Source organism: Hylobates moloch, unplaced genomic scaffold (assembly GCF_009828535.3).
Source record: "Hylobates moloch isolate HMO894 unplaced genomic scaffold, HMol_V3 SCAFFOLD_8, whole genome shotgun sequence".
NCBI classification, from domain to species: domain Eukaryota; kingdom Metazoa; phylum Chordata; class Mammalia; order Primates; family Hylobatidae; genus Hylobates; species Hylobates moloch.
The window spans coordinates 59,231,475-59,259,113 of record NW_026652283.1 but is presented as its reverse complement, the minus strand read 5'-3'; the positions used below and the strand labels follow the sequence as shown (position 1 = coordinate 59,259,113).

At 36.9% G+C, this 27,639-nt stretch overlaps 1 protein-coding gene across 3 annotated transcripts in view; it reads left to right on the top strand.

Annotated features, from left to right (window-relative positions):
* The window catches only part of LOC116473207 (rab GTPase-activating protein 1-like), a 435,590-nt gene that overhangs the window by 320,838 nt on the left and 87,113 nt on the right, over positions 1-27,639 (top strand). Inside the window, exon 11 of one of the 3 annotated variants that reach the window (XM_058443070.1) lies at positions 21,817-21,995. The exons of the other annotated variants lie outside the window; for them this stretch is intronic. Coding sequence (XP_058299053.1) covers positions 21,817-21,975 — 159 coding nt within the window. The 3' untranslated portion in view covers positions 21,976-21,995. Of the gene's footprint in view, positions 1-21,816; positions 21,996-27,639 lie in introns of those variants that run through there. 3 annotated transcript variants of the gene reach the window in all.

The following is a 27,639-nucleotide window of genomic DNA, read 5'->3' as shown; positions in this document are numbered from 1 at the left end:
ACGGAATCTTTCTGGCTAACAGTTAGCTGTAGGTTGTTACATCCTTTAATGCCATATGTCTGCAAAGGATCTTATCTCATCTATATATATTCTTGAATGACATAAACTGGCACATTTATGACTAGTGCAAAGGGACTAACTTGCATTTGCATGCAAATTTCTGTGGCTAGAAAGGTCAGCCCGACTGGCTTGTGCAGCAACTTTTGCCATTGCCCTTGTTTGATAATGCTGTGAATTGCCCACGATTTTCCTAAGTGTAGCTTGGAGGTTCCACTCAAGATCAAGCCTGAGATTCCCTGTGAACTCTTCAGGACTGTGGCAGGTCTAATATCTTTAATTTGGAAATTATCAACTGCCTTGCTGATGCCTTGATTGAGGCTGCGTGATACCAGTGTGTATCTGCTGGATACAAATATCACTTCTGTCACTCTGATGGCCATGTGTATCTCTTGCTTAGGTAGCATTTCTGGCCTGAACCAGTCATAGGCTGTATACCACCAGAGTATCCTCCAGAAATTCTTCTCCTTACTTCTGTGACCCTACCCCATCCCCGTCATTCTACTTCTACTACTTTGAGGAACTGTGGCTCCACCATAACCTTGATGTAAGAGCAGGTGCTAGCACCCCACTGAATATTCCCACTTAGATCAGATCAGAGACTGTACCTGAATTATATCATCCTGTTGTTCTCATGGCCAGATATGGGGGCAGCCAGCCCAAGCTAGGATCCCAGTGGTTTCTTTAGCTTTATATGAAGCTTGAATGAGCTAGAGATGTTGCCTAAGAATTCTAAGCCTCTGGAGACTAAACTGCCTGTCTAAATCCTTGTAGGAGTACAGACTCATTCTTAGGAGTTAGAGGTTTACATCCTTCAGGATATACATTGGAAAAGAACAATTGCTCTGCCAGGAGGGCTGCTGCTTTTTGATTGAGAAAGATGATGCGGCCGTGGAAAGCACATGGACCACATCAACTTGGAGTCAGGGTTATCAGAGGGCAGGCAGTTCCAGTGCTACCACCTGAGCACTCTTCTTCAGAAGAAAAAGAGAGCACTCCAGCTTAATCCTTGCATTTTAACTATTCCCAGTTTAAAGAGTTACACTGCAGCCTTTTGCAGCCACTTCCTTATCCCCTGAAGGGGAATGGGATAAGGAAAACATTCTCCTTTCGCTGATGAGTTTCCCTCGAAAATTGAAGAGAGAAAAATTTTAAGTCATCAGATAAAGGCAAGGGCAGTTCATCCCTATCACTCTTTGAGGCATGGATAGGTCTCAATTAAAATCTGTGTTAATTTTCCCACAGTTCAGTTGTATTGACCTTTTTCATTCAAAAGGTCCAGCCTGGGGCTGCATGCCAGCCAACTTGGTGCTTTCTGTAAAAGCCATGGTGTTTTCTCTCAGCCTAAGGAAATTCTTTGTGCTGTTTTATAGCTTTACTGCCAGAGTAAGTTAAAATTGCCATTGAATCAATATATATAGTTTAATAAGTTTGCTGCTTTACCCAGTTTAATCTTGTCTCATTTTCAAGGTTTGCCAAGAGTTACCCTAGAGAGACAAATATTCTTTCTGTCATCTATCATTCTATTGACCTTCATGGTTGATTTGGCTGATCTTTCTAAACAAAGGAAGACCAATTAATGGTTAAAGGTAGAAGTATCTGGACCTCTACTCCAAATAAAAGCTTTCAAGTTACATTTGGATATGATACTCTTGAATATTTTTTAACCATACTGTGTCTCTTAAACAAATGCTGCTGCTTATCCATAACATGCTAATTAATACCTTATACGTCTCATTCCTGATAATGAAAAGTTAATAGTACCATGGTGTTGGGAGGTTCATTCCCATGGGCATTATATGAGGCTAGAAGAAAACAAAGACATGACAAATCTATAGGCTTATGGTTCAGGCAGATACTTTCTTTGGTTTTTTCTCAGTCATTATGAGTCTTGCATTCTAGACAAATGTAGATATATTTCTCTTAGAGCAAGTGATGGAAGAAACCTGAAGGTAGCAAGTTAGCTCTCTGTTGACAGAGAAAGAAGGAATTACCTATCTGGAAATAATCTGTTCAGTATAGTTTTATTGTCAGAGTAAGTTAAAATGAATGATTCTGCCAAAATGTCAAGAATGGGTCACCTAGGCATCCTTTCCAGAAATGGGTTATCTAGTCAGTCATCCTTTCCAAGCTATGCTTTTGTTACTTTTGTTACTTAAGTTACTTACATTCACTGAAATGTAAATACCATGTGTTTTATCATGTTTTATATTCTGAAAGTATCATTTTACTAATATGTTTTTGAAATAGGTGCTGTGTTTTCTATTGCTCATATTATCATATTATCATAAGTCTTAGAACTTTATCTATTCAAGGTAACAAAAATTTCAACTTTGGTCTGCCCAGACTGTAGAAAACCAAGCATTGACACACACATAAAAATATGTATATACACACACAGAACATTTACTTTATCAAAAAGAAGAGTGTATAGGGGCTTCAGATCACTGTATTGTCAAGGGACTTATCCACATCTTTGATAGTTTAGGATAGAGTATCTTAAAATAACCTTTTTATGTGCTGGACAGCAAACTGTGCTGGACTGGTAACATATTAAGAATATGCTTAAAACATTCTCTCAATGGAAATATTACCTTTTAAAAATATTTTAAATTTCAAGATGGTAGAAGTCCATTTTCTTGTACTATTGAGTGAGGTTGAAGATAAGACTAGAGAATTGAGTGGAAGAAATAATTCCATTTGAGCCATTCCATTTCACGTCTTTCCTAAATGGTCAATTCTTTTGGTTCTGGTTCTATTGAAGTCATCATGATGAGAAACAGGGTTAGTAAAGCCAAAAACATGACCTGGGAACAATAATGGGTTATTGATTCTGCCAGAAGTCCACCTACCAGTGGCTCTGGCACTGTGAGAATAGAGCAGGCACATGTATCCAAAAAAAGTTCCCTTTTGGCCAAGTGTGGTGGCTCACGCTTGTAATACCAGCACTTTGGGAGGCCTAGGCGGGCAGATCATGAGGTCAGGAGTTCGAGACCAGCCTGGCCAACATGGTGAAACTCTGTGTCTACTAAAAATAGAAAAAATTAGCCAGGTGTGTTGGCACATGCCTGTAATCCCAGCTACTCAGGGGGCTAAGGCAGGCAATCGCTTCAATCTGGGAGGCAGAGGTTGCAGTGAGCTGAGACTGCGCCACTGCACTCCGCCTGGGCAACAGGGCGAGACTCTGTCTCAAAAAAAAAAAAAAAAAGTTTCCTTTTATGAAAGCTGTATTTCAGGATTGACAATTGCAGTTCCCATTTGGGTTTCTGTGTCAAGAAGACTTTTTTTTCTACCATGTTTCCACATCCTGCAGACTGCGCTAAACTGTATCTCCACCTTCACTCCTCAAAATATACCCAAGTGTAGTATTCATAGTAGTCCCATATATCAGTTCTTTTTTCAGTCACATCAAAGTTATGCAACTGGTGGGTGTCCCATCCTATGAGTTAAGAATTTAAGAACTGTGAATAGAAAAGAATATCGGGACTGGTGGGTGACACAGTAAATGAGTAAGCTGAGAATAGGGGAAGGGGAATCTACTTTGTAAGTCATGTGTTAATTGTGATGATTCTGGGGAGCAGAATTGCTGCTGATGGAGAACCACTGCTTTATTTATTTACTTTTTAAAGCTTTTATTTTAGCTTCAAGGGATACATGTGCAGATTGTTACATGAGTAAATTGTGTGATGCTGAGGTGTGACGTACAAATGGTCTCATCACCCAGGTAGTGAACATAGTACCCAATAAGTAGTTTTTCGACCATCCTCCCTTTACCACCCTCCCCCTTCTAGTAGTCCTCAGTGTCTATTGTTCCCATCTTTATGCCCATGTGTACTCAGTGTTTAGCTCCCGATTATAAGTGAGAACATGTGGTATTTGGTTTTCTGTTCCCGTGTTAATTTGCTTAGGATAATGGCCTCCAGCTGCATCCATGTTGCTTCAAAAGGACATGATTTCAGAGAACCACTGCTTTAAATCACAAATTATTTAAGGAAACATACTTCTTATAATGCAGTTAGTCTAATTTTGCCACAGTGGAGTTACTTATGTGTGTAAATAAAATTTAGAGCCAGGGTAACAAACAAGGCCCTGAGGTCAAACCTGGCCTGCCTCATGTTTTGTAATAAAGTTTGTCTCTGTTTACAGATGACATGATCGTATATTTAGAAAAACCCATTGTCTCAGCCCAAATCTCCTTAAGCTGATAAGCAACTTCAGCAAAGTCTCAGGATACAAAATCAATGTGCAGAAATCACAAGCATTCCTATACACCAAAAACAGAGAGCCAAATCGTGAGTGAACTCCCATTCACAATTGCTATAAAGAGAATACAATACCTATGAATAAAACTTACAGGGATGTGAAGGACTTCTTCAAGGAGAACTAGAAACCACTGCTCAAGGAAATAAGAGAGGACACAAACAAATGAAAAGACATTCCATGCTCATGGATAGGAAGAATCAGTATCATGAAAATGGCCCTACTGCCCAAAGTTATTTATAGATTCAATGTTATCCCCATCAAGCTACCATTGACTTTCTTCACAGAATTGGAAAAAACTACTTTAAATTTCATATGGAATCAAAAAAGAGCCCACATAGCCAAGACAATCCTAAGCAAAAAGAACAAAGCTGGAGGCATCATGCTAGCTTACTTCAAACTATACTACAAGGCTACAGTAATGAAAACAGCATAGTACTGGTACCAAAACAGATACATAGACCAATGGAACAGAACAGAGGCCTCAGAAATAACACCACACATCTACAAACATCTGATCTTTGACAAACCTGACAAAAGCAATGGGGGAAAGATTCCCTATTTAATAAATGGTGTTGGGAAAACTGGCTAGCCATAAGCAGAAAACTGAAACTGAACCCCTTCCTTACACCTTATACAAAAATTAACTCAAGATGAATTAAAGACTTAAACGTAAGACCTAAAACCATAAAAATCCTAGAAGAAAACCTAGGAAATACCATTCAGGACATAGGGATGGGCAAAGACTTCATGTCAAAAACACCAAAAGCAATGGCAACAAAAGCCAAAATAGACAAATGGGATCTAATTAAACTAAAGAGCTTCTGCACAGACAGAGAAACTATCATCGGAAGGAACAGGCAATCTACAGAATTGGAGAAAATTTTTGCAATCTATCTATCTGACAAAGGGCTAATATCCAGAATCTACAAAGAACTTAAACAGATTTACAAGAAACAAACAACCCCATCAAAAAGTGGGCAAAGGATATGAACAGACGCTTCTCAAAAGAAAGACATTTATGCAGCCAACAAACATATGAAAAAAATGCTCATATCACTGGTCATTAGAGAAATGCAAATCAAAACCACAATGAGATAACAATCTCACACCATTTAGAATGGTGATCATTAAAAACTCAGGAAACAACAGATGCTGGAGAGGATGTGGAGAAATAGGAATGCTTTTGCACTGTTGGTGGGAATATAAATTAGTTCAACCATTGTGGAAGACACTGTGGTGATTCCTCAAGGATCTAGAACTAGAAATACCATTTGACCCAGCAATCCTGTTACTGAATATATACCCAAAGGATTATCAATCATTCTGCTATAAAGACACATGCTCACATATGTTTATTGTGGCACTATTCACAATAGCAAAGACTTGGAACCAACCCAGATGTCCATCAGTGATAGACTGGATAAAGAAATGTGGCATGTATACACCATGGAATACTATTTAGCCATAAAAAAGGATGAGTTCATGTCCTTTGCAGGTACATGGATGAATGTGGAAACCATTATTGTCAGCAAACTAACCAAGAACAGAAAACCAAACACTGCATGTTCGCACTCATAAGTGGGAGTTGAACAGTGAGAACACATGGACACAGGGAGGAGAACATCATACACCGGGGTCTGTCAGGGGCTGGGGGGCTAGGAGAGGGATAACATTAGGAGAAATACTTAATGTAGGTGATGGGTTGATGGGTGCAGCAAACCACTATGGCATGTGTATACCTATGTAACAAAACTGCATGTTCTGCACATGTACCCCGGAACTTAAAGTATAATAAAAAAGAAATAAAAATGAAGTTTGATATTATCATTTACATATCATCTATAGTTGCTTTTGTGCTGCAAAGTCAGAGATGAGTAATTCCTGTAGATGTAAATACTGGCCACCAAGCTTGAAATATTTACTATCTGGCTCTTTACCACAAAAGTTTTTCAACATATTAGAGTGTTTTAGAGTTTGACAGTGCGTCCTTTGCTATGCACTGAGCCATGAGCTGTAGTGAGTGCTTAAACTTAAAATTAATGTTTGGTTTTATGTGAAAGCTTTGATGAAAAAAAATTTCAATTTGCACAAGTATGTAAATTAGATATGAAATTAACAGTTATTGCATATATTTGTGCTGGCTGCCATATGGATATACAATATAGTACATTAATTAAAAGAGCAGAAACTTTGGAGCCAGACTACTTTGGTTCAAATCCTGGCTCTACTTTTCTGTCATCTAAGGCAAGTCACTTACCCTTTGTGTGCCCCGGTTCTCTTAACCGTAAAATGAGGATAATATTAAAACTTGCAAGGGCTAAATAAATTAGCGTATGCAAAGCATGTAGAAAATGTTTTCCATGTAATAAACACTAATTATTACTGTGATAACCGAAGGGTTCCAAAATCAACTCAATTTTTGGCCTCTTTAATTCATTACATAGCAATGAAGTACAAAGGTGTGAATGTGTAATAGTTGTTTTCAGAGTAAAATGGGGGAAAATGATTTCACTTAATTTGTTTCTTTCCCTAATGCTAGCATCTCCAGCGGCACAGAATATACCTTTTCTGTTCTGCTCTGCAAAATTGTGCAGAAATGAATGAATTGGGGGAAAGCTGTTGAACTGGCATGTAGCCAGGCTACACGTTTAACTCCAGCCAGAGATTACAAGTCACAGAAAAAAATGTTGTTACCCCAGGTCTTACCACTAGTAGAAAACAAATGACCTCTAAAAAAAATTATGCCTTTTTCAAAATATTTATTACTTTCAATGTCTTCCCTGGGATGGTTACTCCAGCTCCTGCAAAGCTCTGCCTTGTAGTAATAAGAGGTATCCATCAGAGTTTGTGTGCCCCAGCAAGTCTCCTCTTCTTACTTCTTAGAAATGCACATTTTAGTATAATTTTCTATTTAGGTATATCATTTTTCCCAAAACACAAAGATGATTATAAATCTTTTTAATCTTGTATAATATCTAACAGTTATCATTTCCTTATTTTTCTTTTTGGAAAACCAAAAACAGAAGATTGGTAAATCTCAAGACAAAATTTTTATTCCCATTTTTTTTCCCTGAGACATACTGGTTCTGTTAGATCTGTCACATATATTATGATTGATCAGCTTGCAACTAATTATTGAACTCCTTTGTATGCAGTTAATATTTATTAACCATTTAGGGTATCAGCTACTCTACCAGGTGCTTCACATGTGTTGCTTTGTTTAATCCTCACAGCAACCCACGAGATACAACTATTATTATCACCATTTTACAACTATATATAGTGAAACACAGAGAAGACAAGTAACTTTTTCAGATCACACATCTGGCATAGTAGCCTGCCAGGGTTAAACTTGACTGTGTCTGATTCTAATGTTTTCAATGACTCTTATTCTGCTTCTTGTACTCTTTTTCCTGCTTGTTTGAAACACCTCAGATCCCCTGGGCAGAATAGATAGAGTAATTCAGGGACTCTGGTTGGATTTCAGGCGGCTCAAGTGCCTTGGAAAGCATTTTGCTGGCTTAGAGATGTCAACTTCAGAGAGGTGAAATATATGTAAAATTAGAGGAGAAAAAAACTTATTTAATATTTTTAGAATTCTCTAGATCCTGTGGATAGGAAAATTGTTTTAAAAGTAGTATACCTGAATAAGGTGGGCCACCCTGAACACATACCAAGGATTAACTGTCTTCTAGTTCCCAAATACAACATCCCCCCCCCGAAAAAAGTTATTTTATAATATCATGCTATGTATCTTCTTGAGTATTGTGATCATTTTCTCCTAGAATATCAAATATTTGCCATAAATTTAATAATTCTTTTTAAAAGGACAGAGAGCATTTGTTATAGAGTATGTAGGCAGTATGCTTTGAAGATAGAGGTCACATTTAATGGGGGATTCGTGGTTTAATAGATTAGAAGAAGGGATTATTAGATGGGATGGGTTTGGTGGGATATGTGAGTTTTCTAAAGTCATGAGTGTTTTATGCATGAGAACGTAAAAGAGCTGGGGCTGGAATCAATTTTATTCTAATGTAACAGATGTCTTCTGCGCTTAAGACACCTGTGCAATGAAACGTGGCTTTCCCCATATCTCCCTGCTTTCACTCCACTTAATTAATATACGCAGCTGTACATTGACATACTATATCATCTATTCCCAATAGAGGGGTTTTGCTTCCTTAGATTTTAATTATCAATAACTTCATTGCAGTATTCTCTGCTTTCTTGGTTTCCAGCTAATTGCCCCACTTGTTTTTTTGTTTAACTAGTTACTTTCTTCTTCTTTTATGACCCCTGTCTGTAGCTTATCTTGGCTTCTACTTTCTCTTATGTTATCCCCTGATTTCCTTTATGTATGTTAATATTAAGCTGATTGTCATAATATTTATAAGGTTTTCATTATCTGGACTTGACACAGTTTGGAATTTTCCTAGCACATCTGAAGTTAAATTTTAAATACCAAACAAAGTTGTGCTGGTTTGTATAGCTTAAACACCAGTCACAATTGAAGAAATTATACCAAGGTTCATTTCCCCATGTCTTGGTTGTTTTGCATTGGGAACCTGGGCACAGATTATTTCTGAGGCAGATAAAGTGCTACAGTTGAAAAAAAAAAAAAAAAAGAGGTTGGGGGAATGATATCCTTCAGGAAGCTGATCAGATCCATTCACTACATGAAAAATGTGGTGAAGATTTGGCTGCTTTTGGTAGAATTCTTTTCCATGTGTATCTAAAAATTGAACTTTCTTTAGTTGTTGAATAAATGCAAAATGCAATAAATGTTTTCAGACAGGTAAGTGTTGATTTATGGTATAACATTATATTAATAATTTCTCATTCCTGATTAGGATAAATTTCTTTACAATTCATTCCAAAAAATACAAAGATATCTCAGTGATACAGCTGGTGAATCCTTTACTTTTTTTTTTTTTTGTGACAGGATCTGGTTCTGTTGCCCAGTCTGGAGTGCAGTGGCAATATCTTGCTCACTGCAGCCTTGACCTCCCGGCCTCAAGTGATATTCCCACCTCAGCTCCCCAAGTAACTGGGACCACAGGCACACACCACCACATCCAGCTAATTTTTGTAGAAATTAGGTTTTACCATGTTGCCCAGGCTAATACTTTACTTTTTATTGCGTCTTTTTTCTGTAGTGTCAAGCTTTTGGTAATTTCATTGTTGTTAGCTATTTGTATCACCAATAGAAGTTAAGCAGAGAGCAAGAGAAGAAATTCCAATTTGCCGTTTGTCAGTAACTGGAGAGGAAGTGAGGGGTGGGAGACGGAGAATGATCTGGCTGGAGAGCTATACTTTCACCTACAATGAGTTTTTTTTTGTTTTGTTTTTTCTTTTAATTTGGAGAGCTTGGTGGATGCTATAGGGAGGAAAGGTGGAGGAGAACTTCTGGTGGTAATTGTTATTCACCCTGCTCTGCTTTAGTCTCTGATAGAATGAGTGTCATGGTTGATGTTTTGTGGCATTTTTTAAGACTGCATAATCCAGCAACTTACGATTCCCTGTTAGGCAAGGAACCATAGCTTTCAGCGTATACTTACAGAGTGACTGAGACAGTATCACTTCTTCTCTTTATGCCTTATATTCTTCATTTATAAAATGGAGATTATAGACTTGTCCTTGAATACCTGTTGAAGTAATTGCAAAAATTCCATACATATTTGAGTCTTTGCGAGGCCTTGAACATAGAGTTTAATTAAAGAAGACCTTACTAAGAGTCTTTTGTGTGTATGTGCAAGAATTTTTTCCTGAAGGCACTATTGATCATGTTGGGAAAGCAAGGCATGGTTAGTGGATTTATTGTTTAGGTGTTTTACAGCTATGATAGTTTTCATTTGCTATTGGCCACAGGTTTGAAAAGAGTATGAAACAACTATGTAGAAAATTTTCTAGCATCTCCCAGTCCCAGAAGAGCTTCATCAGCCTTCAAAAGTCTATGAAGTATGACTATAATGTAATGTACCTGATATTTTTTATTGTGGTAAAACATAATATTTATCATTATACTCTGTGTATACATATTATACACTGATAAGTGTATAATTCAGTGACATTAAATATGTTAACAGTGTTGTATAACCATTACCACTATCTATATCCAACACTTTATCATTATCCCCAACAAATCTATGCCCATTAAACAATAACTCCCACCCTTCCACCTCTCCCCACAGCCCCTGGTAACCTACCCTACTTTCTGTCTTTATGAAATTTGTCTATTCTAAGTACTTCATATAGGTACATTTATACATTATTTTCCTTCTATATCTGCCTTATTTCACTAAGCATAATGTTTTCCAGGTCCATCCATGTTGTGGCATATGTCAAAATTTAATTTCTTTTTATGTCTGAATATTATTCAGTTATATGTATAGATATATACATACATATATATACATATATATATATGGACCTGTGCTCCAGTCTCACTCAGCACTGCCATATATTTACTGTTTGACTTGGAATATAATCTTTCTAAGCTTTAATCGTAATCTATAATATGTGGATATGTGTTAATTCATTCTTGCGTTGATATAAAGGAATACCTGAAACTGGGTAATTTATAAAGATCACATTTGGATTCACCATTTATCTCGTGCCTTATATTTTAATTTATAAAATGGTTTCATAATAAAAGGCTGTGATTTAATATCTAAATAAGGGATACAGGAAGAGTATATTTTGTTAGAGGGGAAATGAATTATGGAAGATGAATTAGTAGTAATACAGCTTAGCAGTTTTAAATGAGGATAATTATGGTCTAAGTTATAGGGGTTGTTTTGAGGATTAAAGAGTATATGTGTCTTAACAACAATGTAGTATTATAACAGTATAAGTGCTATTTGGCTGTTTGCTATCATTATTATTAGTTGATGAGAGCTTCATAGTAGAGATCACAAATGAGGCAGACCTTAATGCAACTCTGCAGGATTTGATTAGAAAAAGAATTTTAAGGTAAATGTAGAGAGAAAGCAGATGGCATGTTTTTACAATAAGAAAGATGTCACACTCGTTGAACACATAGCTTTTGAGACCAACAGACCTGTGCTCCAGTCTCAGCATTGCCATATATTTACTGTTTGACTTGGAATATAATCTTTCTAAGCTTTAATCATCATCTATAATATGTGGATATGTGTTAATTCATTCTTGCGTTGATATAAAGGAATACCTGAAACTGAGTAATTTATAAAGAAAGTACGTTTATTTTGTCACATGATCCGGGAGGCTGTATATGAAGCATAGCACCATCATCTGCTTCTGGTGAGGACCCCAGGAAGCTTTCAGTCATGGCAGAAGGTGAAGGGGAGCCAATGCATCACATGATGAAAGAGAGCAAGCAGGGTGGAGAGGCACCACACTCTTTCAAACAGCCAGATCTGTGAACCTAGATGAGTGAGAAATCACTGATCACCAAAGGGATGGTGCTAAGCCATTTAAGAGGGTCTGCCCCCATGACCCAGTACCTCCCACTAGGCCCCACCCCAACACTGGAGATTATATTTTAACATGAGATTTGGAGGGAACAAACATATAGACGGTATCAGGATAATAATGATGATAACATCAAAGGATTATTATGAGAATTAAAATGAGTAAGACACTTGGCATGTTACCTGGCAATGAAAAAAGCTTTCAAACAGTGATAGCCTCTATTAATTTAATACTTTTGGTGGTTACCATTTTTTGTCATTGTTACCATTAGCATTATCCACATTGGCTCATAGTGGGTGACACCTTTGGAAAGGTATTAGGGAAATAAAGAGGAATTGTAAGTGATTATGGCATACCTTTAAAATAGGAGTGTGCACTTGAATTTAGGCAGCGGGATGCCACTAAAGTTTTATTTGAGAGAAAGAGAGAATGTGTGTGTGTGTGTATTTGTGTGTTTGTGTAAGTGTGTGTACATGTTCGTGTATTTTGGCAGGAACATTAATAAGAAGAGGGGCCTTGCTGAAAGCAGTGATTTGAAAAGATCTGTTTACACTATGCAGATAATTTGGGATTTGGAAAAGAATAGATAAACAAAAGGGAACAAAATTGCTTATACAATTTTTAACAATTAGAAGGAAATTAGTAAGAGAAAAAAATCTGAAGAAAAATGTTTATATGTGTTGGGTATTTAATTGTATGCCAGGCACTTTGCTAACCTCTCTATGTTGATTACTACCATTTCATGTTCACAGTAACCTTATAATGGAAGATTCTATTATTGTCTCCATTTTATAGATGAGAAATCAAGGACATAAAGTGGTTACGGTCACACAGATAGTGTGGTAGAGACAGCTAGTATCCCCAAATCGTTTCTCACCTTTTCCCCATAGTAATAGCATTTTCATCTGGGCACGTGATGACTCCAAGTGAAAAACCACATTTCTTAATCTCCTTTGCAGTGAAGTATGACTGTATTGTGTACCCCACCCACCCCTCAAAAAAAGAGTTGTGAATAATTTTGGAGAACTTTGAGAGTTGGCTTGTACCATCTGACCTTCTTCCCTTCCTTATTCTGCCTTCCTCCTGTTACAGACATGTGACAGTCATAGCTCATCTTAGATCATGAAGGCCAGGGCTGCAACACTAGAATGATAGAGCATAAAGCAGGGAGGGACCTGGATCTCTATGGAACTTGGAAAACAGCATCCACACCAATCCTGTACTGCCAACCTTTGGGCATTTACATTAGAAAGAAAAATAAGCTGCTCTCTGGGGTTTCCTCTTACTTTTTCACCTGACACGAATCCTTACTAACAAAGATCAGAGGGCACTCTCATCCACAGTGTATACTCTTTACCTTCGCTACTCTCAGATGCCCACCAGTTTTTATAAGGAATTGTAAAGATCTAACTCTTGTGTTGTAGCTCAGAAAGCCAAATTTACTGAAGTTAGGCACATGTTCAGAGATGGATTCAGGAATCCAGTGGTATATTTTCTCAGCTTTCTTGAGTAAAAATCAACGAAGTAGAGAAGTTTGAAAGCTCTGCTTCTTCTGCCTTCTGCTAGGCAAGATTGTTTGCATTTCTTTTTGCTTTGCATAAATATCTCTAATTTTGAGAAAAGTAACCTTGGCAGATAAGGAAAGAAGTTGAAGGGTAGTTTGTTTAATTATCAAGAGCAATGATGTATAAATGGCTTTTGGGAAAAAATGATATCTAACTTTAAGTTAAGAACCTGTGTAGCTATTATGGAATGAAGTGAATTCTGTAAAATCATTGATACAAGGTAAATGTGCTTTTAGATGCTGCATGTTATTTTATGATTTTTATTTTGAGCAATAACAAAAAGATGTTGAAATTATACCAGTTGACCAGTTGTTGACAGGCAATTCTAAAGTATTGGCTGGAACTGATAAGAGGTTACCAGCATTATATATTCATAGGTATTCTCAACTTAAGTACTTTCTAAAGCAAACAGTTCTGTCATCATCACTATGCATAGAGGTATAACGGTGATGCAGGGTGGTTTTCAGATAGACTGGGTTTTTATTTTGCCTCTATGCTGGACAGGTTGAGTGACCACAGAGCTTTATATCTTAGTGACTAGTGGTTAAAGAGATTGTATTTGCATTATCCTAAGCAAATTAACACAGGCATAGAAAACCTACCACTGTGTGTTTTCACTTATAAGTGGGAGCTAAACATTTGGTACACATGAACATAAATATGGCAACAATAGACACTGGGGACTGCTGGAGAGGGGAAGAGGGGAGGTGAGTAAAGATTGAAAATGAACTGTTAGGTACTATGCTTACTACCTAGATTATGGGATTAATCATACCCCAAATCTCAGCATCGTGCAATATACTCATGTAACAAACCTACACATGTACCTTCTGAATCTAAAATAAAAGTTGAAATTATAAAAAATAAATAAAAAGACAAAAAAACTATAGTGAGATTTCATCTCATCCCAGTTAAAATGGCTTTTATAAAAAAGTCAGGCAATACCCAATGCTAGCAAGGATGTGGAGAAAAGAGAACCCTTGTACACTGTTGGTGTACAAAATTAGTAGAGCCACCATGGAGAAGAGTTTAGAGATTCCTCAAAAAACTAAAAATTTAGCTACCATATGATCCACCAATTCCACTGCTGGGTATATACCCAAAAGAAAGGAAATGAGTATATGGAAGAGATACCTGCACTTCCATGTTTGTTGCAATACTGTTTACAATAGCTAAGATTTAGAAGCAACCTAAGTGTGCATGAGCAGATGAATGGAGAAAGAAAATGTTGTACATTTCCACAACGGAATACTAGTCAGACATAAAAAGAAGGAGATCCAGTCATTTGCAACAACATGGATGGAACTGGAGATCATTATGTTAAGTAAAACAAGCCAGACACAGAAATACAAGCATCACAGGTTCTCACTTATTTTTGAGATCTAAAAATCAAAACAATTGAACTCATAGAGATAGAGAATAGAAGGATAGTTACCAGAGGCTGGAAAGGGTAGTTTTGGGAGGCAGGGTTGCGGGGGAGGGGGGATGGGCAAAAAAAATAGTTAGAAAGAATGAATAAGACCTAGTATTTGGGAGCACAGCAGAGACTATAGTCAATAATAATTTAATTGTACACTTTAAAATAACTAAAATAGTATAATTGGATTGTTTGTAACAGAAAGGATAAATGCTTGAGGGGATGGATACCCAGTTTTCCATGATGTAATTATTGTGCATTGCATGCCTGTACCAAAACATCTCAATTACCCCATAAATATATATATCTACTGTGTACCCACGAAATTAAAAATAAAAAAATTTTAAAAATAAATTATGTTTCATAATCAGTGTTGTATGCATGCAATATAAATGCTTGTTCCTAGAGGATTTCAAGATCATATGGTCTTTCTAAGTCACATACTATACCAAAGCTCTTCAGACAAGAGCTTCTTATACAGTCTAAATTTGTGCAGAATCTCAAAAGGGCAATAAAATTTTGAAATAATGTGATTAACTACAAATTCATTACGAATTATATAGTTTCAGTGCTGGGAACCAAATGAATTATAAAGTATGTTTACACTGCTTCAACACAGTGGCTCCATTTTAGCTGCAAACAGAAATTCTTATCATTTTTTTCAGGATCAGCCCCAAATACTTAAGTTATCCTAAATCTTTCTTTAGGAACGCCTCACAAATAAAATATAAGAAATTTTGATATTGTACTCTTGGCAAAGTTTTGCTCTGCTTCCCTAATCTGATGGGACAGTGACAGCTTACAATGAAACATTTTTAAAAACATTCCCTGCTAAATCAAACTGAAATGCAGGGGATTTACATGGACATTTGAGATCGTATGGTCTAATAGAGCATGGACTGTCAAGTAAGAAGTCTCACATGGACTACGGAGTAAGACCAGTCCTTCTACCATCTTGGAACTTGACCTTTTTTTGTAAAATTGGAAAATAACAGCTCACCATCTTGTTGAGAAGACTACATGAAGTAATGTGAAAGTTCCTTAAGGAAGAAATGTTAAATGTTATTACGCTTGACCTGTTTTCTTGTTAACATCTTATATCTTGAAATTTTCTTTAAAGCCTCTAAATGTTGTTTTTGTTTGTTTGTTTGTTTGGACGGAGTCTTGCTCAGTCACCCCAGGCTGGAGTGCAGTGGCACAATCTTGGCTCACTGCAACCTGTGCTTTCCGGGTTCAAGCAATTCTATCTCAGCCTCCTGAGTAGCTAGGACTACAGGCATGCACCACCACACCCAGCTAATTTTTGTATTTTTAGTAGAGATGGGGTTTCACTGTATTGGCCAGGCTGGTCTCGAACTCCTGACCTTGTTATCTGCCCTCCTCTGCCTCCCAAAGTGCTGAGACTGCAGGCGTGAGCCACCCCGTCCGGCCAACGTTGCGTTTTTAAATACGTTAATCTTAGAGCATATGGTTTTAAAAGCCTTTATTTCTCAAGTCAAATGTTAGAAACTCAAGAAAATGGATGCACTAAGTTGAAACGTGCTCTACTACTTTGGCAGCCACATTTAAGGCAGGAAAGTAAGTTAAAGATCTTATACCTTTGAGTTTAAAAACAAACAGTGATTTTTCTCATTTAGCAGCCCTATCCAGAATCATAGCAGAATCATCTCATCTCTCTTGGGAGAAATGCTGGCAATTAATTAAGCCAATTCCTTCATTTTGTGGTTAAGTGAACTCAGATCCAGGGATTAATCGACTTTGCCAAAGTCATTTATCTAGTTAACTGTAGAAAAGGCAGAACCTCTTGAATTCCAAGCTAGTGGCTATTTCACTTTGCCAGTATTTTTAAAATCATTGACTTTAGTGTGTGTATCTATGTATACACTATATATGTGTGTATATTTTTAAAATCATTGACTTTAGTATGTATCTATATACACACTATATATGTGTGTGTATATGTGTGACATATATACACACTATATATGTATGTGTGTATATGTGTGACATATATACACACTATATATGTTTATATGTATGTGTGTATATAGATACATAACTATAGCATTAGGAGATATGCCTAATGCTAAATGACGAGTTAATGGGTGCAGCACACCAACATGGCACCTGTATACATATGTAACAAACTTGCACATTGTGCACATGTACCCTAAAACTTTAAGTATAATAATAATAAAATAACAAAAAAGATGAAAAATATATATATATACACATAACTAGTGTGTGTGTATATATATATAACTTTTAATGTTATTTTCCAGTGTCAAGAGACCATTTGAAATTAAATCTGGCTTCAAAAAATGTTACCATCAAAAGTCGTTAAGTGTTTTTCTGGTTTTGATATTTGTATTGCGATTATATAAGAGAAGGTCCTTGCCCTTGGTTTACACAGAAGTATTTTGTGATTTAAAAATATTAATAATTGTTGCTTACCAATTTTTATGTTAGGTATTTTTCAAGGCATTGGGATTTTTCTTTTGAAAATCTTATCCTTGAGAGATTTGATCTATTACTATGTTATGGTATATTTTTGCCTTACAGTGATTATGATTTTTTTCTTTCTGCTTCTGAAATGTGGTAGATATGTGTAGAAATCATAAGAAATGGCCATTCTTGGTGTCAAACTTGTTTTATCTTCAATTATCATAATAAACTATTGAATGCAAAAAAATAAAGTTGCTGAGAGTAGTAAGTGCTTAATAGAGAAATATTTAGAAAAAAGTAAAACCAAACCCAGTAAAGACCTCATTAATTTAAACTCTATTAAAGAAGGATTGTGAACAGTACTTGAACTGAAATTTAGTTTTGGAACCAGAATTCTATTTAATTGCCTATGCAAAATAATAATGTGAACAAGATTAGAAAGGGAATGTTTTCAATAGTTAAAAGAACAAAATGTCTCTGAGCAGCCAGCCTTCAGTAGTTGAGAATGCTGATTAACATACACATAAGAGGCATGCTAATTACGGGCAGCCTTATCGGATCATTACAGCAGGTCCCCCAGGACCTTTCTGTTACTGGGTAGAACTTGAAAGTAATAAATTTGCTTTTCTTTACAATTATTCTATAATTAGAAATTCCATAGATTTAACTCATTTTCTCATGGAATTGCCCTTATTAAACAATTGATTTTTAGCAAATATCCACACATTTCCTGATATATAATACAAAATAGATATTGATATGTGTAAAAGAAAGATGGTGACTCTATTAGAAAGCATCATCCTTTTTAGTTTTTCCACTCTCATTTTGATGAGAAACTTTAAAATCCCTTTTAGTTTTTTTTAATCGATTTACGTCTGAAGGCTCATATCGATCTTGTTCTTAATGAAAGTCAACATAGTATTCTTAGGTCTTAAGTCTAGTCTTTTTATTCTTCGATGGAACAGACAGAAATTTGTCTCTCCTATTGATGAAAAAATTGAAGCTTTAAACAGAAGGGAGATACCAGTACCATTTTTTCAAAGAATATGCCCATATTTAAATTGTACAAGTTTTGTTTTTCCGTGAGTACAGCAATCAGATATTAAAATGGCATGTTTTTTTTAACTTAAAAAGAGTACTGTGTAGTTATTATTATGCACGTTTATATGGCACTTTTTCTCAACTGTTAGAATATTCTTCTTAGATATCATTACCAAACAACTGATTGTTTGGCCATTTAATTTTTGGTCATATTTTACTTTTCCTAATACCTAAATGGCACAAACAGATGAAAATAGTGTAAGGCTCAGACTTCATTGTACCTAAGAAATCAGTGAAGCTTTTCATCAGGTGGAAGGAAGAGTAGACTGGATTTTCTCTTAGATCTGTCTGCCTCTTTCTTTGAAAAGTTTGTTTGTTTGTTAGTTTGTTTTTGAGACAGAGTCTCACTCTTGTTGCCCAGACTGGAGTGCAATGGCACAATCTCGGCTCACCGCAACCTCCGCCTCCCGGGTTCAAGCGATTCTCCTGCCTCAGCCTTCCGAGTAGCTGGGATTACAGGCATGCGCCACCACACCCGGCTAATTTTGTATTTTTAGTAGACACGGGGTATCTCCATGTTCATTAGGCTGGTCGTGAACTCTTGACCTCAGGTGATCCACTCGCCTCGGCCTCCCAAAGTGCTGGGATTATAGGCATGAGACATCGCGCCCGGCCTCTTTTAAAAGTTTTTATAGTTTTTTCCAGATGGGATTACTTTTTACCTGGATAATATATTTGGTAAAAACATACAGTTTTCCAAAGTGTTCATATCATTTCAGTTGTTGTTTTGACCCTTCTAATTATTTAGCAGCTCTATCCATGGAGACTACTAGAGGGAAGTCTTGAGTTTTGCCTATTCATGGAAGGCAAGAAGCCAGAAGGAACCTCATTCCATCCCCAGATTTGTGTATCTGAAAGATCCATTATCAGTTGTGAAATGTGGAAGTTTTAAGCAAGGTCTTGTATATAAATTTTATAGATGGGAAAACTGTTGAAAAAAGAAAATGCAGCTGAGAGATATTACTGATATTTTTGTCATTGACAACCAAGGATAACAATGCATTGCTCCCTTGTTTGTGATGTATAGAGACATCCATATTTAAAAGACATTTTATTTGAGCACCAAAGTCATTATAAATGGTTTACTGTATTTATTGTGGGATTTGGCCAGCAGCCCGCAATGCAGCGGGGCTCTCTCTCTGTTCTCAGGCAGATCAGCAGGTCTAGAAATAATACACACAAGATAGTGAAAGCTGGGTCCAGGGGGGTCATTGCCTTCTGGTCCTGCGATGCTGCCAATGCACTGGATATACCAGCATTTATTATTAAGTTTAGTGAGGGCAGGGGTAGGTTAGTGAGGGATTTAGGGTCGTTTGATTATGAGGTGAGATGGTCACATGGGGATGAAGTAATTCTTTAACATAACATCAGTATGCAGAAGTACAGTATACAGAGATAAGAATTTACATTATAGTGTGTGCATCAGTAATTTCTAACAGAGCCTTAAAACAGAAACACAGTCTTTCCGTAACCTATGATTAGCAAGATATTAATCAACGGTAACAGTTGCAGCAAAAGCTGGTTACAAACAATCCATAGAAACAGGACATGAAGCTAGACAACTGGTTAGACCAGAAATACTCAGGAGGGAGTATGCCTTAACCCTAAAGAGGCCTAGAAGAGCCGTGGCAAGATGAGGGCATTTATAGCCCTATCTTATCCGTATGAAGAGGCGCCCCTCATGCGTCCGTTTATAGGCTCTCCACAAGGGTCACATTCTATTCCCAGAGCTATGAACATCTGATTTTCTGTGATAGGAATCTTGGTGATGTGAAACCTCCCTGACTGCACATCCATTCATAGGCTCTCTGCAGGGGGAAGCACATCACATGCTGTTGGCTCATTCTGGCAGTCCAACCTGGCATTGTCTTTACACAATCCTGCATGCAATTTTATATTTACAATAATCAGAAGCATTTCATCTTTTATTTCATAGCAATAGTTTCAGGGGGTCTCCCTACATATATTTATAACTTTTTCCCTATTTATTTATGCTGTTTATGTTTAAGTATGGTTCTCTGAGAGCCCACCTGATAGATCACACTGCTAAAACTGAGCTAGATCTCTAAAGCTTTCTCCAGATTTAACATCCTATGATTCATTGTGTAAATTAATTCTAACCACTGATGTTGAAAATGTCTTCTCATGGATCTGTAAAGGTTATGCAGAAAAATCTAGTTGCTAAATAACAGAGCTATCTTCAGGAACGAAAACCGGTAAAGAATATTGTTGGCTGGGTGCAGTGACTCATGCCTGTAATCCCAGCGTTTTAGGAGGCCGAGGTGGGAGGATTGCCTGAGGCCAGGAGTTCAAGACTAGCTTGGGCAGCATAACCACATCTTAACAAAAAATAAAAAAAAACTAGCTGGACATTGTGGCATGCACCTATAGTCCTAGCTACTTTAGAAGTCTGAGGTAAGGAGAACCCCTTAAGCCCAGGAGTTAGAGGTTACAATGAGCTATGATAGCTCCATGATAGCACCATTACATTCCAGCCTGGGTGACAGAGTGAGACCCTGTCTGTTAGGGGGGGAAAAAAATACACACACACACACACACACACACACAAATATTGAGAGTCAGTCATATGTATAGTCAATGGAAGAATTTAGTCAATATAAATATATTTTTATATATATAGTCAATATAAATATGTACATATAGTCAATGGAAGAATTTCCATACGTTTTTGATCCCTAAGTGTACAACTTCACTGGGTTATTAAAAATATTAAAAAACACATATAAAGTGCTTAGAACAGTACCTGACAACCTGGTAAGTGATATGTTAAGTGTTTACTGTTACTGCCACCAACACCACTGAGGATCCAGCAGAGGATTCTATGATAAGTTGTCTTTGTCCTAAAAATAGTATATCCTCTTGCAGTTATTGGAAATAATATGACCAATAATCTAAAATGTATAGTTTCCTAGTAGCTATAGGCTATTTTGAAGTCATTCTAAAACCAACCATTAAATCTGAGCATAATCTGTTTAACACATGAAGAAAGCTGTTTCATAAGACTCTGAAAGAGATTTATAAAATGAAAATGCTGTGGCATCAAATATTAATATTTTGCTAGCAGCAGGCAGCCCAAATGTTAATGGCTGGTATGCATTTGAAGGCCTACTTAACTGTGAATTTTATTCGGACCATTCCTCAGAGCTAGAGTTATAAATGGGCTTATAAATGAGAAATTAACCACCCCTCTAGGGAACAGCAGTTTCTTTGAAATCTTAATTAACCAGTCACACTGATCTTCTCTTTTTTCAATTGCCAGCACTTGGATAAATGTTGAGTAAAACATTGTCTGATTGGAAATAGCTTAAGTACTGGGAACACCATTCTTTTATATGTTGAAATAAGTATAGTGGTAAAAAGAAATAAATTTTAAAAAGTAGTGCATATGTGCCTGTTTGAATATTTTCATTTGTCCACTATACTTTTAAAAAAATTACACAGTAAAAAAATTACATTGTGAAACTAAGTTTTTTTCTTTTTTCTTTATTGAGACAGTCTCTCTCTGACACCCAGGCAGGAGTGCAGTGGTGCGATCAGGACTCATTGCAGCCTCGACCTCCCAGGCTCAAGCAGTCCTCCTGCCTCAGCTTCCTGAGTAGCTGGGACAACAGGTACGCAGTACTACACCCTGCTAATTTTTTGATTTTTTTATAGAGATGAGGTCTCACTATGTGCCCTGGCTGGTTTCAAAATCCTGGGCTCAAGCAATTTTCCCACCTTGGCCTCTCAAAGTGCTGGGATTACAGGTGTGAGTTACCAAGCCTAGGCAGAAGTTTTTTGTTTTTTTTTTAATTGGAAAATAAGCATAAGAAACATAGGATGTTTCATGTTTAGAATGACCATTACTTACGATATGACTTTGTAGTATCACTTTATTTTCTTCCACACAGAACATTACAAATAGAGGCAACACATTTGTAAAGAGGTTAATTTTAACAAAATATAAATAAACTGATCCATTGTAAAGTGTTACCTAGAAAAGATAGTTTATGTAGTGGAATGAAAAGATATATATAGGTGAAAATTTAATGACCTTTCTAGTTGAATTTTTTGAAGAAATAGAACATTGTATTTTCTAAGATAAATTCTTCTATGTTATATTATTACTTTATTAAAATGGATACTACAGTCAATGTGATTTTCTTAAATTTATAAGAACATAGAGAAGATAGTTTTGTCAACAGTTAGCTCTCCCTTAGGCTTATTATTTCTTTGAAATTGTTTTATTTGTGCTGTATAGTTTTCATACATATGAGGCTTTCCAATAACAGCTATTGAATGGAAAAAATACATATAGAACACAGTCATTTAAGTCACTCAAATTTCTAGAAATAAAATATGGAGACCTGCTTTCCCAAATATATTTGCTATGTCCTTTTTCAGATTTAGCAAACATTATGCCTTCTATATGCCATACACATTTGCATAGTTATATTTAATGTTGAATACAATGTTGTAAACTGGAGATATGTGTTTCAAGCAGAAGGAATAACATGTAGGTACAAAGATATTTGATTATAATGAGCATGACACGTTGGATAGGGTCAGAGAGTTTTTAATGCTAATCTGTGGGAAGGGAGTTGGAGACCAGATGACTAGTAGGCTAAAATGATGGGTTAGGGCAGTTCCTGTTGGACATTGAATGGCAAAGGGGAGTCCACAAGGGTTTATATTTTATTCTTTTGTCTGAGAGTCCTTGAATGGGCTTTAGTCCATTGTGAATCTCTTTAAATTACATATGTGTATGTGTGTTAGTATGTATATGCACTTGTATGTCCGCATCCACTGAACACACGTGCTGTGGAAAGGGTTTGTAGTTTTCATTAGATTCTGTAATTCCACAAGTTAAGAATCACTGCAGTAGATATGACACATCCAATTAGAGATTCTAATTATGTGATGATGGAGTAAGAATTGTTGGTTGTTTGCTTTTTAAGAAAGATCATTTTGGCAGCAAGACCACAGGTCACTATCTCACATCATATACAAAAATGAACTTTAAGAGCTAAGACTGTGATGCTCTTTGAAGAACACAAAGGGGGTAAATCTTCATGACTTTGGATTTGTTTTGTTTTGTTCTGAGACGGAATCTCACTCTGTTGCCCAGGCTGGAGTGCAATGGCACGATCTCAGCTCACTGCAATTTCTATCTCCCGGGTTCAAGCAATTCTCCTGCTTCAGTCTCCTGAGTAGCTGGGATTACGGTGTGTGCCACCATGCCCAACTGATTTTTCTATTTTTAGTGGGAACGGGGTTTCACCACGTTGGCCAGGCTGGTCTTGAGCTCCTGACCTCAGGTGATCTGCCTTGCCTCGGCCTCCCACAGTGCTGGGATTACAGGCATGAGCCACCGTGGCCAGCCATGACTTTGGATTTAATAGTGGTTTATTATATATGAAACCAAAAGTATGAGCAGCAAAATAAAAAACATAAACTGGACTTCCTTAAAACTTAAGACTTGTTGTATTAAAGGACATCATCAGGAAAATGAAAAGGCAATCTAGAGAAGAGGAAATTTGCAAATCATATCTCTGATAAAGATTGAGTATTCAGCCATTTGACCCAGCAATCACATTACTGGGTATACACCTAAAGGATTATAAATCATGCTGCTATAAAGACATATGCACACGTATGTTTATTGCGGCACTATTCACATAGCAAAGACTTGGAACCAATCCAGATGTCCAACAATGATAGACTGGATTAAGAAAATGTGGCACATACACACCGTGGAATACTATGCAGCCATAAAAAATGATAAGTTCATGTCCTTTGTAGGGACATGGATGAAGCTGGAAACCATCATTCTCAGCAAACTATCGCAAGGACAAAAAACTAAACACCGCATGTTCTCACTCATAGGTGGGAATTGAACAATGAGAACACATGGACACAGGAAGGGGAACATCACACGCCAGGGCCTGCTGTGGGGTGGGGGTAGAGGGGAGGGACAGCATTAGGAGATATACCTAATGTTAAGTGACGAATTAATGGGTGCAGCACACCAACATGGCACATGTATACATATGTAACTAACCTACACGTTGTGCACATGTACCCTAAAACTTAAAGTATAATAAAATAAAAAGATTGAGTATTCAGAATATATCAATAATTTTTATAACTCAATAAAAATGTAACCCAACTGAAAAATTAGAATCAATATTTCTCCAAAGAGAATATTTCTCCAAAGAAGATACACAAATGGCCAGCTAGCACATGAAAAGATACTTAACACCATTAGTCATCAGGGAAATTCAAATGAAAACCACGAGGAGATACCACTTCACACCCACTAATATGGCTGTAATCAAAAAGTTGAGTGTTGGCAAGGATGTAGAGAAATTGGGACCCTTATACACTGCTGGTTGGGATGTCAAAATGCTGCAGCTGCCTTGGAAAACAGCTGACACTTCCTCAAAAGATTAGATATATAGTTACCATATGACCCAGCAATTCTATTTATAGGTATATAGCCAAGAGAATTGAAAGCAAAGCCACAAAAACTTTTACACAAATCTATATAGGAACATTGTTCATAATAGCCAAAAAAGTGGAAACAACCAAAATGTTCATAAAGTGATGAAGAGATAACTCATCCATTCATAGCACATCCAAAACGTTATAGTCATATAAGGAATATTACTGAGCAGTAAAAAGGAATGAAGCATTGATGTATGCTACAACGTGGATGTACCTTGGAAAGATGCTAAGCGAATGAAATGAGTCACAAACACTACGTTTTATATGATTCTGCATATATGAGATGTTGAGAATAGGCAAATTTATTTGAGAGACTGAAAGTAGAGGCTACCAATGGCCTCTGCTTTCAGTAGGAGAATTGGAATTATTGGAGGGTGATGACATGATGTTTATTTTGGAGGTATGAAAATGTTTTAAACCTCGACTTGTGACAAATGTACAACTCTGAATATGCAAAAAGTCATGGAATTGTACGTTTTAAATGGGTAAATTTTTTGGTATGTGAATTTTATCTTAATAAATTTATTTTTTAAACAAAAATATTATTTATAATATTTCTGGGAGACAAAGCTCAGGTCCTGAAATAAGGTAGGAGCAATAGAAGTGAAGCAATGATGATGGATTTGAGGGTCGATAATAAGAAAGAACAGGTAAAATTTTTAAAATTGCTTTGACACTAAAAGTCAGGAAGGAGAATGCATATATGATAATTCCTACATTTCTGGCTAGCAGGGCTAGATAGAGAATGGTGCCATTACCACAGTGGAGTAGGAATATGGAAAGGAAAGAATGGTTTGGGGAAAAGATGATGAGTTATTGTTTTAAGTAGGCTGACTTCGAGTTAGCTGTGGGACAACCAGGTGGAGACGCTCAGTAGGCAATTTAACATGTAGGTCCGAGACTAGGTGAGGTAGCTCACACCTGTATTCCTAGCCCTTTGGGAGGCCAAGGCATGTGGATTGTTTGAGCCCAGGAGTTTGAGACCAGTCTGGGCAACACGGCAAAAAACCCATCTGTACAAAAAAATACAAAATATTAGCTGAGTGTGGTGGCATGCTGCACTCCAGCCTGGGCAACAGAGGAAGACCCTGTCTTAGAAAAATAAAAATAAAAAATGTAGGTCTGAAGCCTAGAGACATGCTTTGAAAAAAATCATTAGTGAACATCTTGAAGTTGAGGCTTTGTGTATGAGAAGCTGCAAAGAGACGAGATGAAAATCAGGCAAGAGGTATTCGGGAGCCCATGAAGGAAGAGGTTCAAGAAGAATGGAGTGGAACCTGGCAGTGGTGCGTGCCTGTAGTCCCAGCTACTGAGGAGGCTGAGGCGAGAGAAATTGCTTGAGCCCTAGAGTTTGAGGCTAGTCTGGGCAACACAGCAAGACCCCATCTCTTTAAAAAGAGAGAGATGGAGGGAATGTTTAGCTTTGTCAATCGCTGTCCACTTCATACAATATGAGTACTGAAAAATATCCTTTGTGCGTGGCAATTCAGAGGTCACTGTAACCTTAATGAGCAGTTTTCAGTGGAGTGTTGAGGGTATAATCTAGAAGGGTTCAAAGGAGGATTTCTTTAAAGATAGGATATTGTCAGGTTTATAAAAGACAAACTTGTTTTCCCTAATCCTTTTGTGCCTTACTACTAGGACTTTTCTTTTAATCCAAGCATTTCCAAACCATGGTGTTTCATTGTTTAGAAATCACATGTGCTTTAATTCAGGTTGGTTTTTCTTTTCTTAACCGAAAATAGCAATGCAAACTATGGCATATGTATTATATACTGTATTAGGGATTTCAAATTATGTAAATCTCTAAATTAACAAACAAAAAGGATTTATATCAGATTCTATTTATGAAGTCAGAAAAATTCCTTTTTCCAGAGCCTTAACTCTTATATTTCCCAAGTGCGTTTATGAAGAAATGGTCATTAAGGAAAAAATGACTGTTTTATTCAGTGAAGATTTCATGTCATCTAGTTAGCAAATTATACTTTGTCTTAGAGTCATTTGAAGGTAGTTAGACTTAACACAGACATATTGACCAAAATTATGATCATTATATCGTTATTCTATGTCCATATTTCAAAGCCCATCTTTTACAGATCTCTCATGATTGCCCTAAAAATTCCATTTCAAGGGAGTCAAAGGCTCTCTTCTTTCCTGCCCATCTGCATCTCCTAGGAAGTGAGTTTTGGGGTTCCTTGAAATTCTAGTGTGTTCTAAGGTAGTGGTGATCAAACTTTTTTTTACGCTCCCCATACATATATGTATGTTTGCCTGTGAGTCAGAAGCAAAAGTTTTCAGTAATTATTCTATGAGATGCTATGGTATTCACTATCTGTTTTTTCCTTTTCATTCTGTTATGAGCTAGCATGCTGAGTAGTAGGTCATAATCATGATTCACCAATGGAGACTTAAAGTTCCCATAGCTCATAGAGGAGTCCCAGGAATGGCCATGTATTTGCTAACCCCTAATTTGTTCACCGTGAATTCATCTTAGAAGTTTTAGGTGTGATCTCGTATGTTTATTGCAGCACTATTCACAATAGCAAAGAGTTGGAACCAACCCAAATGTCCAACAACGATAGACTGGATTAAGAAAATGTGGCACATATACACCATGGAATACTATGCAGCCATAAAAAATGATGAGTTCGTGTCCTTTGTAGGGACATGGATGAAACTGGAAAACATCATTCTCAGTAAACTATCGCAAGGACAAAAAACCAAACACCGCATGTTCTCACTCATAGGTGGGAATTGAACAATGAGAACTCATGGACACAGGAAGGGGAACATCACACTCCGGGGACTGTTGTGGGGTGGGGGGAGGGGGGA